The following is an 18,718-nucleotide window of genomic DNA, read 5'->3' as shown; positions in this document are numbered from 1 at the left end:
TGTGTACCAGCATAAGCTTTAAATGTTCACCATTTTAATCTTCTAAGGTATTCTGCTACTGATCTTTATTCTTGTATAGAAGAACTTCAAAGGGGGAATGCAAAGGGAAATAGCTGAAATCACATTCATCAAGAAGTTAAATGCCATATCAACAGGGACCACTCATTTCTTACTCACTATGACTGTTAATGGGGCAATTCTAAGCAGGCCTGCTCAGAAGTCCTATTTTATTGGATGGGGCTTACTCCAAGAAAGGTGTCCCTAGGATTGCACCTAATACTTCTGCTATATTTTTTCTTATCTCATTTCAACTTGCACTAGATTTTATATTTTGACTATGTAACATACAAGAGCCCCGTGGTGCAGAGTGGTAAAGCTGCAGTACTGCAGTCCAAACTCTGCTCACGACCTGAGTTTGATCCCAACGGAAGTTGGTTTCAGGTAGCCGGCTCAAGGTTGACTCAGCCTTCCATCCTTCCGAGGTCGGTCAAATGAGTACCCAGCTTGCTGGGGGTAAAGGGAAGATGACTGGGGAAGGTACTGGCAAACCACCCCATAAAAAAGTCTGCCTAGAAAATGTCGGGATGTGACGTCACCCCATGGGTCAGGAATGACCCGGTGCTTGCACAGGGGACCTTTACTTTTTTAACAGTGGTTAGGAGTGTCATACCCATGCTTGATTACTCTTTGGTCTGGATCTTGCTTTAAACTGGCCTTTCTTTGTAATTCACACACACACACACACACACACACACACACACATATAAACAAACACATTCCTTTTCTGTTGTGTATATAAAGTCAGGCTTGATGGATTTACACTCTTATGCATCTGATTAAGTGAGCTCTGTCTCACAAGTGTTGGAATATTTTTTTAAAATCTATAAAGTGCCACTGGACTTCCATTTTGCTTATCTGCAGACTACCGTGTTTCTCTTCTCCTTCACATTGCCTGGGTTTGATCTAGCCCCTGCAACTTTCCTTTAAGAGCAGTATAATCTGCAACAGCTAGTAGATAATGATGTTTAACTGCTTGCCACAAAAAAAATCACTTGCTGTTTTCTGCATATCAAACCCATGTCAAATGGACAGGAGTGGACTAGCTTTTTCTGGCCAGTTGAGACAGTTGATTTAACACCTGTCTTTTGCAATGCTGTTTCTCAGAAATGGAAAAATGCCAGGCTACTAAGTGGTAAGGAGCGAGAGAGATCTATTCTTACTCCAGCACCAAATCAAAATGATCTGGATTGGATGCAGCTAGACCCTATGTGTGTTTACTCAGAAGCAAATCTCGTTGACCTAAATGGGCCTTACTCGATACATAGGTTTGCTCTCCCTTTCCGGTCTGGCTCCTTTTCAGCTGTAGCTGTCTCTACGCAAACATGCTTCTGGCAAACAATCTCCTGCATCCCTCCCCTGAGGAGGAGAACAGGAAGCATAAGAAAAAGCTCTTGGTCCAGAGTACTAACTCTTACTTCATGGATGTGAAATGTCCAGGTTGCTACAAAATCACCACTGTGTTCAGTCACACTCAGACAGTGGTTCTCTGTGTCGGCTGCCCAACTGTCCTGTGCCAGCCCACTGGAGGAAATGCCAGGTTGACAGAAGAATGCTCCTTCAGGTGAAAGAAGCATTAAATTAAGCAGCTGGTTGTCCCTGGTGGGTGGGGCTATGCGCACCACCTGGTGGGTGGGTTAGCTCAAATGCTTGAAGGCTCAAGAGGGCTGATCAGGGGATGGAGCAACATGGGCTGTGACTATTCCCTGGACTCAATTGATCATATTCTGTTGGTCCGCCCTCTATATGAAACACCCCGCGGGAAATGGTTAAAAAATTGGCTTAAAAAATTGGTCTGTCTTGGTCAAATTTGCCCCTCTCCCTCCCCTGATCATACCACTAAAGCCATTTTTTCCTTAATCAAAAGATCTCCCTTTTCTGTAAAACCATTCTTTTAAATAACAGTATTTTCGTTCTTGGATATTCCTGCCATTCTCAGTTTCAGTCACACTGTTGTTTTATTGAGGGTAACTTTCCTACTTTCCTTTGCAAAAGCCAAGATGAACTGTCGTTCAGAGGTGCTGGAGGTATCAGTGGAGGGTCGCCAAATCGAAGAATCTATGCTGGCCGTGTTGCATACCGTACTGCTCCACCGCAGCACAGGGAAGTTCCATTACAAAAAGGAAGGAACCTACTCCATTGGGACCGTTGGCACCCAAGATGTTGACTGTGACTTCATTGATTTTACCTATGTCAGGGTTTCTTCAGAAGAGCTCGACCGGGTATTGAGAAAGGCTGTTGGGGAATTTAAGGTAAAGTGTTCCATGTCTAACTATTATTTTATTTTTGGTAATATCTTACTATTAGTTTTTCTTAGACTAGGGCTGCCAGCTGGCCTGGAGGGGGGGAAATGTCCTCTCCCTTTAATAGAGGCTTAACATGGAAATGGGCAGCTTGTGGTAAATAATATTCCATTAAATCTCTGTTAAAGGGACAGGACCAGCTTGTGACTGGTAAAAAGCCAATCATTATAATGAGTGAGGTTATATACGGAGGGAGCACTAGTATACTGCAAGGATCCCTGAGGAGTGCAGTTCTTGTTTGTACTCAGCATAGAAAGAGCCCTCGGACACTCAGTGCAGCAAAAACTTTGTCAGTGATGACTTAGACGTCTAGTCTCTGGGTTTTGTCCCACCAAATCCCCAACCACCTCACTTTTCGCCACAGGAGTCAGTAATAACCAACCATTTATGTGGGCAAAAGTAAAGGTGGCAATGCTGGAATAAGGATAAACTTGGTCACTGCCAGTAGTGATCCAGCTGGTTATCCCTGCCTGTTTCTGACACTGGTTCTCAACTTTCTATAACACTCTAGCATGGTCAAGAATTCCTCGACTGAGTGCAATCCTAAGGAGAGATTTAATGGAATGTTATCAGTGCAATCCTAAGGACAGTTACTCCAGTCCAAGCCCACTGAAATGAATGGGCTTAGACTGGAGTAACTCTCCTTAGGATTGTACTGTATATCACATATCTTCCTGTAGCTGCTTTTTTTTTTTTTAACCAACCCTGATTGTTTATTACATATGTCACCTTCAGGACTGCATGGTGGTGTTTCACAACTCTTTTGGATGATTGCTAACGTGTTTCAGTTTTACTACTGAATATTGGTAGAGCGCATAGTTATATTAACTATGCACTCTGCCAATGTAGCAACATTTATAATTCGAAAGATTTAGGACACACAAGGGACGGCTCACTACATTTCTGCAAGCACCATGTTCTGGTTAAGTGTACAGTGGAGGAAACTTAGATTTCTGTCCTCAAGATCTCATATTGTGATACAATGTACTTAACTGGAGAAGCCTCATTTTTCTTGTTTATTTTCCTTCCTATCCATGAATGTTTAAACTGTGGAGAAGATGAAAAAGAAAATGGGACATTAGGCACAGTAGAGGACAATGGACAAATATGGTTGTAAGGCAGAGATTGGGTTTCATTGTGTTGTATGGTGTTTAATCATTGTCCTGGCCGTTGAAGACTGGAATCACCCCTTTTTAGCAAATATTGTCCTGAAACAATCCTGCATCTTGATTGATTTTCCAAATTCTGGAAAGCTGTCACATTATCTATAATGGTGACGTGCAGCTTTATTTGCTCCTTGGTGAATGCATGGCATGATTGTTGGTACACGGACTAGAGATTTCTATGTTTCATAATTTAATTAAGCTGACGTACTATAGCAACGATAAAAATACCGAAGAACTTGATGCTTGCTGGAATTCAGCAATTTTAAGGATGGAGAAAGCATTTTAATGGGTAACTTGTAGAGAGGGAGTGATATATTAATAATGCAGATTTTAGTTAACTAGACAAATAGAGTAGTATTTGATTAAGTGCTATGGGTATTTTTAGTTATATTAGCACTGTTTTAGTTTTGTTTTTTAAAATAATTTGTATCACCAGTATTTGATTTTTTTCAAAGTAATGATATATCTAGGGTTTTTTTCCTTTTTCTTTTATTGTACGAACAAATGTTTCTAATAAAAAATTTAAAAAAATGGATATCTGGAGAATCAGTCTTCAAATGCTACAATCTTAAGCATACTTACTATGGAGTAAGAAAGTTCCATTGAATTCAGTGAGATTTACATCTGAGTATACATTCTTAGGATTGCACTGTAAATCACACACTGTGGTTTCATTTTCCCAGGATGCTTTGCGAAACTCTGGCAATGATGGGATAGGCCAGATCTCACTGGAGTTCTATCAGAAGAAGAAGTCACGGTGGCCTTTCTCAGATGAGTGCATCCCTTGGGAAGTGTGGACGGTCAAAGTGAATGTGGTGAGCCTGGCTAACGAGCAGGAGCGGCAGATCTGTCGTGAGAAAGTGGGTGAGAAACTCTGCGAGAAAATCATCAATATTGTAGAGGTGATGAACCGGCATGAGTACCTACCCAAGATGCCCACCCAGTCAGAGGTGGACAATGTCTTTGATACAGGATTGCGGGATGTCCAGCCCTACCTGTACAAGATTTCTTACCAGATAACTGACTCACTTGGGACCTCTGTCACCACCACAATGCGGCGCCTCATTAAGGACACTCTTGCACTCTGATGCCCATGAGAATGTGGACCTGATATCATTGTGAAGCAGCACAAGCAACTAGCATTCTGCCCTCACACAGCTTCAGAGTACTGAATCCATCCATTCTCCCAGAAAACCCAAGAGTCTTGACGCCCAGATACTCTATTCTAATTCATTAATTTCCAAACCCATCCAGGGCCAGGATGGAAACAACACCACTTCTCTAGATCCTCATAATAAAGAAAGGAATTCTGGAGTCCTCCTTTAGTTCCCTTTTCATTGCTCCATTAGATGAACTACAGTTATGTCTTTTTGTGAGAGAAACCTGTGTGCATGTTTAGTGAGGATTACCCTAATTTAGCCCATAAGGCATATCCTAGATTGGTGCTCTCCATGAGCTCTAAACTTATATTCAGAACAGATGCCTTGATTTCTTAACTATACAATCTTTTGCAAGTCTGCCAAGGCTAGAATTACTTTCCTTGGCGAAATGGGTGCCTTTCTTTCTGCTACCCAATCTTTATCCTTACCCCACTTGTGGCTTTGTAAGAATTGAACCTTATTATAAGAACCCTGTCTTTCTGTGCATGATTTTCAGGAAAACAGTGTGGCAAGGGCCTGTATTTTTCTTGTGAGTCTGGGATTTGAAAAGGCTCTAAGCTAATAGACTTGTTGAAAGAGTCATCTGGTCTTGCCGGTCCAGTCCAGACCTCAGCAAACCTGGGTTTCTGTAGATTTTGGAAGAGCGTCCGTTGCAGTACTAGAAACAATAAGGATTCTCCAGGTTTAGTATATATTTTTTCCAGTTTAGTGTTATGTGTATAATAAACAGTAGCCTGGAAATCTAAAAAATAAATAAATAAAAAGCCTGGCTGTTCATACCTTATGAAAGTAGTTTCAGAAAGAGTATATTGGAAAAAATCCAAAATTATTCCAAGTAGCTCTGCTTGGATCAAGCTACTTGGATCAAGCAGCTCTGCTTGGATACTCTTCAAACAATTTCAGAGTATATAAACACATTCGACTTAATTTATTGTACTTCAGACTAATTTATGTAGTTTACCAACAGCTTTGGAATCTAGTTCCACTTGGTCTACAGAACTGAAGCTTGGAGAAGCACCGATGGTGTTGGCCAGTGGTGTGCCTGCTGGGAATCCTGAACAGAGCCTGAGGCAGGAGAGGTGGATGTGTTGTCTAACTAAGTGATGACCGAGGCCATATAGCTGTAGAATTCAAAATACACACGAGTGCCATGTTGTCCAGAAAATCAACACAGTCATATTTGATTGTGGAAATCTCAGAAATTAGGTGATCACTTTAAAGGGAATAATGAGATGGTCAGATCTCCTCAGGACATTTGAGAGATACTTCCAACCACTATAATTAAAGCTGAGATGGCAATGGGGTTAGCAGAGTGAAGAAAGTGAGAAAAGACGAGAAGGAAGGCATTAAATAATTTGTGCAAATGAGATCAAAAAGGAGTACAAACACATGTAAATTGGCATAACTGTATTGCTGTTCTTGTTCTAGAGGAAAGGTTAAAACTGGATCATATCATGTGATTTGAGCTGATTTACCCGACTGGTTCAGGTTGGTTTACTTTTTACTTTTGTTCATTCTGTAGAATTGAATTCTGGGAAAGCAGTTTCCACTGTGGATTCTAGCTGGTTCAAAAGCCAGCTCAGCTGTTAAATTCATTCACTGATTATTTTCCCGGCCTCACTTGTCTCATGAGACTGTTGTGAGCATAAAAAGAGAAACCCTCATATGTGAAACCCTAAGGTCCTTGGAGACAGATTGGGATACAAATGAAATAGATAAAGAGGCTGTGTTTCATGGTGAAATATAGAGTTGTATGCTGTGAAGTCATCCTGACCATTATTCATGAATATGTGAAACTGTCTTATACTGAGTTAGACCACTGGTCCATCGAGGTTAGTTTTCTCTATTTTGGCTGGGAGCAGCTGTCCAGGGTTTCAGGCCAAAGGCTTTCACATCACCTACTGCCAGAGATTAAACCTGGGACCTTGTGCATGCAAGGCAGATCCTCTACCACTGAGCCACAGCCCCTTTACCACTGAGTCATGACCACTGAAGCCTCGAATCACAGCCAAACCCTTTATAGCAAACTGTCTTGAAACAATCCTGGATCTTGCTTGGTTTTCCTACCCCTATTTTCTCCATCACTGGGGGGTGGGGAAGGATCACTTTTTGCCATTAGAACACCCTGTTCATGAGTATGATGGTACATTATAGGCAGGGTAGAAATACTCAAGGAGTATAGCCATGTTTTGAGGAAGGAATTGCACCCTAACAATTGACCGCACATTTATGAATAGGCCTGTTTCCCTGTTTGGACAAATGGCACCACTATTCTGAAACTAAAGCAAAGGATTGTGAGTTGACTTGTGTTCTGGCATGGATCCTGTTCCTTTAACATAATAATACCAAACATTAGAGAAGCTGAAATTTCCTTTGAAAAACTGAGCAACCATGTTAGATACATGTAGGATATATCTACCTAGGATTGCAAACCTCTAGATGAGGCATAGAGATCTCCTGGAATTACAACTGATCTTCGTACTACAGAGATCTGTTACCCTGGAGAAAATGGCTCCTTTGAAGGGTGGACTCTATGATGGCATTAGACCCTGCCTTCCCCATGCTCCACCAAAAATCTCCAGGAATTTCCTAACCCAGAGCTGACAACCCGACCACATATTTGCCTGTTGCAGTTAAGTGGTTCTGTGCTTCAGTGGACACACACTGCCAACATAGGGATTGTGATACCATTCCAAGAAAGAGAATGACCAGAGTACCTTTGATTCTGCCTGCACTACAGCTGACAATGCAAGGAAATTAGCCAAAAGCATTAGCCATGTCAAGAAAAGTACAGTTCTATCCCTGACCGACAGGGGAAAGGGACACCAAGATGCAGTATGACCCGAGCTGTGTCACAGTAGGAAAGATGATGCCTGCCCATTGCCTGGAAGTAGACTGAGAAAACATTTGTTGTTTTGTTTACATGACTGGTTTGCCTCCACTTTTACTCCAGAAAAGAATCCTGTTCTACATAGGATTACTGACTTACTCGCGAGTAAACATTCGAGTGATGAGTTTAATTTTAAAGTGGAACTAACTTTCCTTTTCTAGCTCTTGTTTGTTTTTGATCGCTAACCGCCCCTGCTCTCTGAGTAATAATGAAATCTTGCCCATGGAGGGCAAGAACAAACCCAGGACGCGCGCTCACCCGCTCCCGTGAAGACGGCGCCTTTAAAAATTGCCCCTGCCCCCTAGCCTCTTTTTCATTGGCCATTCATATCCCAATAGGGAGGGTATGGCTTTCAATAAGATTTTTTGTAGGAAACACGTAGCTCCTCTGAAAGGCAGGCCCTTCGGCAAATAGGATAACGCCTTATAGCGCCTCCCCTTTTTATGGCGAGGAGTGACGAGGTTCCTTTCCTAATTAAACGAGCGCTCCACGGAGACGGACGACGCTCCCGACCAATAGAAGATCCGGATCCTCTAGTCCCGCCCCGGCAGTCGCGGCTCGAGGGTTGGCGGCGTGCGAGGGGCGGGGGGGGGGAGCTGCTCTTTCAGTCAGCCAGCCAGCCAGCCGGTGGCCGCCATGTTGGGGCTTGCGGGTCGCTGCTGGGCCTCTGCGGCCGCCTCCGTACTGCGTGGGGCGCGGGGGGCGCCTAGCCCGCTCCAGGACCTGCTGCTGCTTCGGGGCGGCGCCGCCGCCGGAGCGGCCGCCGCTGCTCGTGAGTGCGGGGAAGCGGCGGAGAAGCAGGGTCACCTTGGGGCCTAATGGCGGGACTGGGGAAGGGGAAGCCGCGCGGCCTGGGTGGGAGGCGGTTAGCGTGGCTGCGGTTGCCGTGAGCAGCCTCGAGTAGCCTCGAGTCTTCAGTGCCTGCTCCTGGTCATGCAGGGCTTCCCGTCTGAAAAGAGTGGGATCGGGGAGACGGTGGGTGTCCGTCCCGTCCCCACCCCCCGCCGTGACCTTGTGCCAGTCACTCTTATTTCGGCTCGTCTACCTGACGGGGGGGGGGTTACCGCTTTGTGTTCCCAGCGATGTATTAAGAGTTTGAAAATGTTACAAAAAACATCGCTTTAAAAGGGTTTTTGGATGCCACGGCTAAAAAACGGTTGGAAGACGTCTTCACAGCTAAAGGGGCCAAACAAAGTGCGAACAGTATTTTTTATAACATTTTCAAACTCTTAATACATCGCTGGGAATACATAATGCAGTAACCCCCAATGATGGAAGAGGTTCGCTTTGGAAGCAGCCTAACGCGCTCAGTAGGATGGGCTGGAGGACGTGCAGGTCAGGCAGAGGAAAGACTTTTAAGGGTGGACAGTGGGGGGAGGAACGAGCTGTGAACAGGGTAGTTCCAAGGGCACAAGAGGTTTGGAGTCCGTAAACCCCGGGGTGGGGGACTCTTGTGTACCTGGGAACAACTCAACCAAATGGATGAACTCAAAATAGTGCGCCTTGCACAGCTCCACGGGCCCTGACATTTTATCCCCGTCCCCGTTTTGCATAGTCTTGTCTATTTTCATATGCAGAAACTCGGTGAATGCCCAGTCTTTGAGAAGGTGACGATAATTGCAGGGCCCATGTTTTGAAGGAAAGGCATTAAATTAAAGGAAGGAGCTCCAAGAAGTTTTTCTTCCTCAGTTTTTTGTCTGTGGCAGAACTCTATAAGAAGCTAATCTAGCACTTGACGGCTGGGAGGAGAATGGATTTGAAGGTCCTGAAGTACCACCCGGGCTTGTTTGTGAAAGGGTGGACACCAGCCTGTATGTAGGGTGGTGTGTGTTTTCATTCCCAAGTCTTTATGGAATATAAGTTATGATCCTTTGAAGTACTGGAGTAGCAGCCTTCAAACTGTGTTCTGGGGAGCCAAGGTTTCTTGGAAGCTGTTGGCAGCAGCTTCCTAAAAAAAAAAAGTGTGTCATTGTTGCACATCTTCCCCTTTTATCGCCTAGCTCTAAGGGAGCATTTTGGGTATTTGAAACCTGGCCTGGTGCTTTGTTTTTCCTGGAATTTTTGTTAGAACACTGTTATATAGGGGTTCCTTGACTGACAAATCAATGTGGAAGGGGTTCCTTTAGGGTAAGAAGTAGAAATGTGTCCGCTCTGCTCTCTTTGGGACATTTACTTCTTTGATAGAATGTTAGGGGCTGAAGGTGTTCTGTGGCCTGTGCCTAATAGCATGTTACTCTGATCTCCTGTTCTCTAGGCCGAAACTATGCAGCTCAGACAGCTCCTGCAGCCAAAGCTGGAGTTTCCACTGGGCGTATTGTGGCAGTCATTGGTGCAGTGGTGGACGTCCAGTTTGATGAAGCTCTGCCACCCATCCTGAATGCCCTTGAGGTGCAAGGCAGGGACACCAGGCTTGTGCTGGAGGTGGCACAGCACTTAGGTAAGTACTGTACATATTAAATATACGTGCAGGGAGTGGTTTTCTTCCTTGATGATCAATAAAAGATGACTTTCGTTCTTCTGAGCTTGCTGAAGCCATTTTTATGATCTGAGAAGGAAACTTAAATTTCCTGATTGCCTCATATTTTAGGGATGTAAGGCCATATGGGCTGGCCGATTTGATCATTCTCAAGCGGCCAAGATACCTTGAATGCAAGTGAGAGACTGAGGGAATGGACATCTTGTTGCCTGAAAGTTCCATACTAAGAAGCAGACCATGTCATAAGTTTGGAAAATGTGGCCTGTCCATTGCAACTTTGCTCAAATCTTGACTGTATTCAGCAAATGAATTTTCCTGTCTAATTTACTTGTATTGGAGGCTCTCAAGCAAAAACTTGTTTTTTTCCATTCATTAACCTCTTTTAGATTTGGTAAACTGTATCCCATTGATGGTGGGGTGTACACATTCAGCATATATATTCATATTTTGTGTTTTTAAGATGGTATTTGAGCAGAAATTCTGTTTTTAACTCATTGGTTTAACTGTGGGGGCTGAGCACTGTGATGGGGAATGGATTGCTGGATGCTAGAACCATTTCCACTGCTCATACCTAATGGGAAGTGCAACTTATACAGTCATTGTCACTTCTGTTGCAGGTGAGAATACTGTTCGTACCATTGCTATGGATGGTACTGAAGGCTTAGTAAGAGGCCAGAAGGTTTTAGACTCGGGTACACCCATCAGAATTCCTGTAGGGCCTGAGACCCTTGGAAGAATCATGAATGTGATTGGAGAACCAATTGATGAAAGAGGTCCAATAACAACAAAACAGTAAGTGTCAGTCTATCAGGTAAATGATAAGAGTTATTCTAAACATATCCTAGCTAGTTTTCATAGAGTTAATTTGACTTCCATTTTGATGGGATATCCTTTGATAAGTTCTGAAGAACTACCATAGTTAAATCCTTCTGTTACAGAAAGTATACTTTTGTCATTATTAACCTGTTAATTGTATTGCTGTTCTTAAACCATATGCTAATAGTAGCATGCTAAAGTTACAGCGTTCTGCTCATCCTGAAACGCAACATTTAATTTTTATTCATAAGCACATGTGTAGATTCTCAATTCTTTGCTGTCCTTGCTCCATATCTTATTGTCCTAAACAAACAAAAAACCCTAATGCAGTGTTTCGAGATACTTGAATCTGTTGCACACTCAAACATGAGACCTTAACTGTTTTTAATTGAAAGTTGAGGTTCTAGCCATCCTTGGCAAAATGAAGAAATAGTGTTGCCCATCCTGTTCTAGAGTAAGCAGAGTGCTAATTAATCCCTACAAATGTTAGTGGTGCATAGTTCTTAAGAGCTGTGTAAGCAATTTCTAGATGTTTATGAAGGCACGTTAACAGGAATCCACCTGTTTCTTGCAGGTTTGCTGCTATCCATGCTGAAGCACCAGCGTTTGTTGAGATGAGTGTTGAGCAGGAAATCCTTGTCACTGGCATTAAGGTTGTGGACCTCCTTGCCCCATATGCCAAAGGTGGAAAAATTGGTATGCTATCAAAGAAGACTATGGGGAATGATCATGGAATATGGTGATTTATGATTTGTCTGAAGCTCCCCCTCTTCAGCAGTTTGGGATCCTGTTCATTAGAAGTTGGAACATATTGTTAATTTAATGTTCGCTTAGTTTCCTTCAGTGATGAGTATCCTCTATGACTTTCGTTCTTCTGAGATTGCTGAAGCAATTTTTTCTTATCTGAGAAGGAAAAGGGCATGGGGCGGGGAGCAGATTCAAAATGCTGGTGTACTCAATGGTCTTTCTGCCTCAGGTCTGTTTGGTGGTGCTGGTGTGGGCAAGACAGTATTGATCATGGAGTTGATCAACAATGTTGCCAAAGCCCATGGTGGCTACTCAGTGTTTGCTGGTGTTGGGGAAAGAACCCGCGAGGGAAATGATTTGTACCATGAAATGATTGAATCTGGGGTTATCAACTTGAAGGATACCACATCCAAGGTGAGCAAACTAATAGGGTTGACCAAATTTAAAGATATTAACCTCTGTCCTCAAAGATACAAAATCCTTGTTCCTTTTCGGTTGGCAATTAATAAAGGCATTGCTTTTGGCTTTGATTTTTGCTATGGCTCAGTGTGGCTAGCCTACTTTTTCCCTGTTAAGGGTACAGTGTCAGTTTCTTTGATCTGCCATCAGGGAGACTAACATATGATTGTCCCAGAAACTGCTTTAGAGTTTAGAAACTGTTCTTGAATGTCCAATCCCCTTTTTTTAGTAGTCCTGCTAATAGGTCAGGTATTGGTCACTAAAACAGAAGAGATCCCTTCTGTTGCAACACTTGGCTGAATTTGCTTTTCAAGGAAATTCTTTTTCTACAGTGCAGTTTACATTCCTGTGGTTAATGATGTGCTGAGTATGGTATTGTGCTGCTTTCTAAAGCCTTAGCCACCTATCTCCTGTTCTTGCAGGTTGCCCTTGTTTATGGGCAGATGAATGAACCGCCAGGTGCTCGTGCCAGGGTTGCGCTAACTGGGTTGACTGTGGCAGAGTATTTCAGGGACCAAGAAGGTCAGGACGTGCTGCTCTTCATTGACAACATTTTCCGTTTCACACAGGCTGGATCTGAGGTATGGTTGGATGTAGTGGATTAACCTCAGGCTTAAATTTGGTCTCTCTATCTTAATGGAAGAAATGAACTGGTGACAATGCATGTGCTTACAAGATTGGCAGTAGTTGCCAAGGGATCTCTAGTCCACCCAGGGCAGTTTGCTCACTCTTAGGAGAAGTAGTGTATAGGAATATTAAGAGGTATGTGTGAAAATGTGATGTGGCTCAGGAGAAGGATGGGATGGAAAGCCTGTTGGCTGTTCTGATGACTGTGGAACAATACCTGGTAACTGCCATTTGTTTGTAGAACTTTATTCAAGGGTTTCTCTTTTCAAGTAAACTGATGTGGCTAGCAAGTATAACATACACCCTTGAGGGACTAGAGGGATAACACACATTCTTTCTCTTCCAGGTGTCTGCCTTGCTGGGTAGGATCCCCTCAGCTGTGGGCTACCAACCTACTCTTGCAACTGATATGGGTACCATGCAGGAGAGAATTACAACAACCCAGAAAGGCTCGATCACTTCTGTGCAGGTATCCTGCAATCTCTTTCAGAGGAGTTAACCCACCCCTAAAGCTGTCCATGAGTGTCTTAATTCCAGTAATAAGTTATGAACTGGTAGCAGAATTATACTGTGGAGAAGTTTTGCTGTCCCCACCCCAGGCCCTTTATATGGCCTTCTAGTGTGGTTCTTCTGTAACTCTTTCTCAGGCTATCTATGTACCTGCTGATGACTTGACTGACCCAGCCCCGGCAACCACATTTGCCCATTTGGATGCCACTACTGTGCTGTCTCGCGCCATTGCTGAATTGGGGATTTATCCAGCTGTGGACCCTCTAGACTCCACCTCCCGAATCATGGATCCCAATATTGTGGGGCAGGAACATTATGATGTGGCCCGTGGAGTGCAAAAAATTCTGCAGGTGAGAAGGTGGTAGACTGGTGTTCATAAATGAATTCTAGCCCTATTTGTTTGGTCCTATATTTCCAGAGCAGAAGATCTTCCTGTTATGAGATCCCACATTAGTGCCGCATGCTGTTCAAAAGGCAAAATTTAATTGCAGTGGCGTGTGACTGGCTGTGCTTTCATGGTCTGGATCTTATAAACATTTTTCTTTCTAGGACTACAAGTCCCTTCAGGATATCATTGCTATTTTGGGTATGGACGAGTTGTCTGAAGAAGATAAACTGACAGTGGCCCGTGCCCGTAAGATCCAGAGATTTCTTTCCCAGCCCTTCCAGGTGGCCGAAGTTTTCACTGGCCATGCAGGCAAGCTAGTGCCCTTGAAGGAAACAATCAAGGGATTTCAGCAGATCCTGAAAGGTAAACAGTAGTCTTGGCAACCTTTTGAAACTCTTTAATTTTACTCATGGTCGTTGCTGCAGCTACCACATACATTGCTTCTGCACCGTTTGAGGGAAAAGAGTCCACATTCCAGAGATGTCATTCATGCTCAGGATAAAGACCACTTGGCAAATGATTTGTAAGCCAGTTAAGAATATTCACACTGGGCCCAGGTTGGTGGCAGAAGTAAACCATACTCTATAATGTGCTTACAAGTTGTTGCAGGCTTATGATTGCCACAATCTTTTGTCCTTACAGAAAACTGTAAGGTGTAGGGAGGAAAGATTCAACTACATAGCAGTGGGCAGTGCTGCTCTTAAATGAATGAGTCTTCTTCCCTCCTCCTTGACTAACTTATTTTAAAACATTTATTAGTTGCCTTTGTACCTGGCGGAACTCAAGGCGGCTTACAATATAAATAAAACAATTACAGTTAAACACACAAGACCACAGTTTAATCCCCTGCTGTTTCCTGACTTGCTTTATACCTTCCTTTCTCTTGTATAGGAGAGTATGACCATCTCCCTGAGCAGGCCTTCTACATGGTGGGGCCCATTGAAGAGGCTGTGGCAAAAGCTGAGAAGTTAGCGGAAGAACATTCATGAGTCTCACTGCTGAGGCAAATCTCTGTTCCTCTATCACTGGTTCTTATTGTCCAGTTTCCAGTTGGGGAAAGCCGTGTAATGTATCTAAACATTATTTAAAGTTTCCAATAAAAACGTCTGGTGGTTAAAAAAGTGTTTGGGGCCTTACTGGAGATAGTTATGGGAGGTAGAGCAAGTAGTACTTGTGCCCCAGCTTTTGAAATAGGTTGAGCATGTCTGTATGTCGGGTTGAAGAAGAGTTGGTTTTTATATGCCGACTTTCTCTGCCACTTAAGGGGAGACTCAAACAGACTTACAATCACCTTCCCTTCCCCTCCCCACAACAGACACCCTGTGGGGTAGGTAGGGATGAGAGAGTGTGACTAGCCCAAGGACACCCAGCTGGCTTCGTGTGTAGGAGTGGGGAAACTAACCTTCACCAGATTAGCCTCCGCAGCTCATGTGGAGGAGTGGGGAATCAAATCCGGTTCTCCAATTCAGACTCCACTGCTCCAAACCACCTCTTAACACCACACTGGGTTACTCAAAAGATCTTACAACTTGATATTGGAAATGGTTCCAGCACACCCTGCAGAGGGCATCGTTAGCTAAGAAAGCACTCTAAAATGTATGCCTGTGCCCTGTCATGTAGCTCTTGAGTTTTTCACTTTGGGGTGGGAGGAGGACAATAGAGAGAGACTGGTACTATTCTCATTGGCAAGATTACATTGCTGGCACTCATCCAGCTACTCACTGCAAACATGAACTGAGTGAGGTGAGGAGTTAGAAATTATTGTTCATGCCTCTGCTGTTGTCTTACTTTCTGAATATTCTTTAATAATACAGTAGACCAGTGGTCGGCAAACCGCGGTTCCCGAGCCACATGCGGCTCTTTGGCCCCTTGAATGCGGGAAGGTGGCAGCCTTCCCCTCAGAAACTGCAAACCGCGGGATGGTTTTATTTGGGGCCGGAGCAGGAAAAGAACAACCCCGCATCCAGCGCGAGCCGAAGCGCCGAGCTCCACTGCGCAGCTCCTGCCACTCGAAAGCGCCACGGTGGCACCCACACGAGCGGGCGGGCTGGCAAGAGTTCGCAGCACTGCGGCCCATGCGCTCTGCGGGCCAGCCAACTTTCTATTTCCCGGTGGGAAGGCGGCAGCTGGCACCTGTGTGCGCTCTCCGAGCGGGGGGAGGGAAAAGCCGGGTGTGGCGCATGCACGCTGCGCTGCCCCAGGCCTGCTGCGGCCGCAGTCACTTCCTGCCCTTGTGCCCATCTGGCTCTGGGGTCACATCGCGCTGCCGCTTGGGCGGGATAGTTGGTGGCAACGATGGCAACTTTCACTCGGGACGCCTCGTCAGGACCCGCTCCCAACGGCAGCCTCCAGGGGAGGGGGGAGGAACCCTCGCACCCCCACTTACCTGGAAGGGGGCTCTCAGAGGCAACAAGCGGGGACCGACCACAATCGCCGCCCTGCAGCACGGCGAACCCACCGGAAGCCCCAGCTGCTGCCAAAAGGCCCGCTTGTCAGCTGGTGAGCGGGGGAAGTGGCCCGGGCAGAGCCCGCCCAGTAAACGAGGCGCCACGGCGGCCACAATGGCCCGCAGTCCCCAAGCCGGAACCTCAGGGTGGTGGCAGACAAGCCAGCCCCTCACCTGGTTGGCGGGAGGGAGCCGCGACGGAAGGGGGCTATTCCTGGACGGCTGGCAGGTCAGAGAGGCACCAGCCCCTACAGCCGCGGGTAAACTGGTGGGGAGGTGGGGGGAGAGAACAGGCACGAGGAAAGTGCTCCTAAGAAGGGAAGCCCTTGCCTCGAGCCCAGCACACGCAGGGCGGACAGAAGAGCCAGGGCAGGTCTAAAGCGCAACCCCTGCCCTCTGCAGAGACTCTCCCAACAAGGAGAGGAAGAGGGACGGGAAGGGGGTGTTTATAGCCTCGGCTTGGTGCGGATAGGGTCGGACCACAAAAGGGAAGGAGTATAAAGCAGCACAAGGGTGGAGGCTGAGGAGAAAGCTGGCTGCCTACTTGCTCAGATCTCTTGTCAGGGATACCAAGCTGGCCAGCTCAGAGGAGAGGTATTTTTTTGTCTTCAATTTAAAAATTGTAATTATTTTGTGTTGCTGGCTTTATTATAATTATTAATTAAAGTTTATTAAGTTAATAAACAGTGTACCTACCTATATAGTTTAAGAAATTTGGCTCTCAAGAGAAATCTCAATCGTTGTACTGTTAATATTTGGCTCTGTTGACTAATGAGTTTGCCGACCACTGCAGTAGACAGAAGACTGCAACTGCAAAAAACCTACCCCAGAATAAACCAGTGTAGTTTTCTCCAGTTAAAAAAGGCATTTTACTCCTCTGAGAAAATGCTTTCTAATTGCTGTTCTGTGCATTTACTGAGGTTTCTAACCACAGGGAAACCAGGCTGAAGACACATACTCTGTCCTCTACTATCCACAGTGATAGGAAACTTGGTGGGTCTGGATAATGTGCCACAGCAATAATGTATGACCCAAAATCCTGTGGTAATGTACAAGAGATTTGAAAATGCTCATGAGCTCTTTGGTTGACAAGTCAATGTGGAAGGGATTTCCTGAATACCACTCAGTTGACCTGCACTTAGGTACCTCGATACAGATCTGTTTGAATAGTTTGAGCCTATAGAATTTAACCTGTTTCTGGGGTGATGCAAAGGTGCTTGGACTTCAGCCTGGCTCATAGACGGTGCACACAGGTATTTTTTCTCCAAAAAAAGAAGAAGTGGCTGGTTTTAGGTCAAAAAACTGGAATAGCCAAGAGCTACTCCACTCAGCGCTTGGTCTGGATTGCTTTTCTTTTAAACAGCTAGCTATTGAGCAACATCTAATGCTGTTCATCACAAACTCATGAAACTGCTCTGTCAAAGCAAAATCTCATACAGCATTTGTGGGCCATTTAATATTCTCTATTAGAAGAAGCTGCCTTGGGCTGAGTTAATCATAGACTAATGGGTTATGTAAATCTTAGCCCCATGGTTAAGATGAACTACAAGTTTTGAGGGGACATCCATGATTTCAGGCAGCCCTTCTCCCATTGGTAATGGCTTCTGATAGGAAAGGAAAATCCCAGATGCCCTTACTCTCTCTCTCTGTGTCAGGCCCCCCAAAAGTGGTGCATTGAAAATAAAAAATTAAATTTGGAGTTGACCGAAGGCCATCAGGCACAGGGGTCTCATTGGATGTGGTGCATGAGATCTCTGTATTGAGCATAAGCATCTTCTAGAAGTGCTGCTTATATGGCCTCATTTTTTTCTACTTAGGGCTTGAGCTTTTGTATATGTGGTGGTGCATTAAAAGGTTTGAACTGTTGGTCTAACTTGTGTCTTGAGCAGCACCGTTTTTGTTTAGTGTTTTATTTCCTTTTTAAGAAGAAATACACAAGGAAGGCCTGAGGGAAACATAAGAAAAAGGCATACAGGAGTTAAAGCGAAGGCCTCGGTAACTTCTACTTGAATTAGTTGCATCAAACTCTCAGCTAGAAACCTCTCGGGCCTGTTTCTGAAGACATTCCTGTATCTTTATAAACCTTCGTTCCGCATACTGCAAATCACATGCCCTGTTGCTGATGTATGAGCCTGCCTCTGAGTGATGAGTACAGTCTTCAGTGGGTATGGCTTGTCCAAGACTGTCTCTTGCTTTAGAATCTGCAGTTCATCCCTATGCTGTATGTTTGAGCTTCATGAACTGTAGTGGTGACAATAAACATGTTTTGTGTTCAGTTCAGTGAGATTTTCATTAGCAGAACCAGGTTAACTTCTGCTTGCCATTAGACTTACTGAGTGGCCTTGGGCCAGGTACTGTCTCTCAGCCTAACTTCCCACAACAGCTTGTTAAGAAAAAATAGAGCAGGGGAGAACCAGATACACTGCCCTTGAGCTCCTTGGAGGGAGCTCAAGGGCATTAAAAATGCACTAAATAAAGATTTGACTGACTTTCCCCTCAAAATCTTGGTAACTGAACCCTGAATAACAATAATCTAATCACAATTTCTCCAAGTATCCAGGTGTTGAATTCCCCTGTGGTCCTGTTAGGATTGCCAATATCCTTTTCTGCCAGTGCTTCCCTGTTTTTATGAGCTGCCTTACAAGGTATATGAAGGTGACCTTGGTATGAATG

The 18,718-nt window shown here is 44.7% G+C and overlaps 3 protein-coding genes and 2 non-coding genes across 5 annotated transcripts; all 5 read left to right on the top strand.

Moving 5' to 3' along the window:
- Nucleotides 1–1,365: 1,365 nt before the first annotated feature.
- On the top strand, nt 1,366–1,673 carry LOC130481309 (40S ribosomal protein S27-like). The gene has a single exon (XM_056853975.1). It carries the CDS (start codon nt 1,383–1,385, stop codon nt 1,623–1,625), a length of 243 nt encoding a protein of 80 aa, XP_056709953.1. The 5' UTR covers nt 1,366–1,382; the 3' UTR covers nt 1,626–1,673.
- Nucleotides 1,674–2,018: 345 nt separating this feature from the next.
- ATG101 (autophagy related 101) lies at nt 2,019–4,855 on the top strand. Its single transcript, XM_056853974.1, has 2 exons — nt 2,019–2,309; nt 4,210–4,855. Exons 1-2 carry the CDS (start codon nt 2,058–2,060, stop codon nt 4,612–4,614), a joined length of 657 nt encoding a protein of 218 aa, XP_056709952.1. The 5' UTR covers nt 2,019–2,057; the 3' UTR covers nt 4,615–4,855.
- Nucleotides 4,856–8,212: 3,357 nt separating this feature from the next.
- On the top strand, nt 8,213–14,703 carry ATP5F1B (ATP synthase F1 subunit beta). The gene is made up of 10 exons (XM_056848902.1): nt 8,213–8,348; nt 9,831–10,013; nt 10,670–10,844; nt 11,443–11,564; nt 11,845–12,029; nt 12,497–12,655; nt 13,048–13,170; nt 13,349–13,561; nt 13,761–13,962; nt 14,491–14,703. Exons 1-10 carry the CDS (start codon nt 8,213–8,215, stop codon nt 14,586–14,588), a joined length of 1,596 nt encoding a protein of 531 aa, XP_056704880.1. The 3' UTR covers nt 14,589–14,703.
- On the top strand, nt 10,056–10,130 carry LOC130493641 (small nucleolar RNA SNORD59). Its single transcript, XR_008934004.1, has one exon. It is a non-coding gene; the product is annotated as a small nucleolar RNA SNORD59 (small nucleolar RNA).
- LOC130493642 (small nucleolar RNA SNORD59) lies at nt 11,706–11,780 on the top strand. The gene has a single exon (XR_008934005.1). It is a non-coding gene; the product is annotated as a small nucleolar RNA SNORD59 (small nucleolar RNA).
- Nucleotides 14,704–18,718: the final 4,015 nt, after the last annotated feature.

Source organism: Euleptes europaea, chromosome 1 (genome assembly GCF_029931775.1).
Source record: "Euleptes europaea isolate rEulEur1 chromosome 1, rEulEur1.hap1, whole genome shotgun sequence".
Classification (NCBI taxonomy): domain Eukaryota; kingdom Metazoa; phylum Chordata; class Lepidosauria; order Squamata; family Sphaerodactylidae; genus Euleptes; species Euleptes europaea.
Note: the sequence above shows the minus strand (reverse complement) of the source record. Positions and strands in the feature narration are given on the sequence as shown.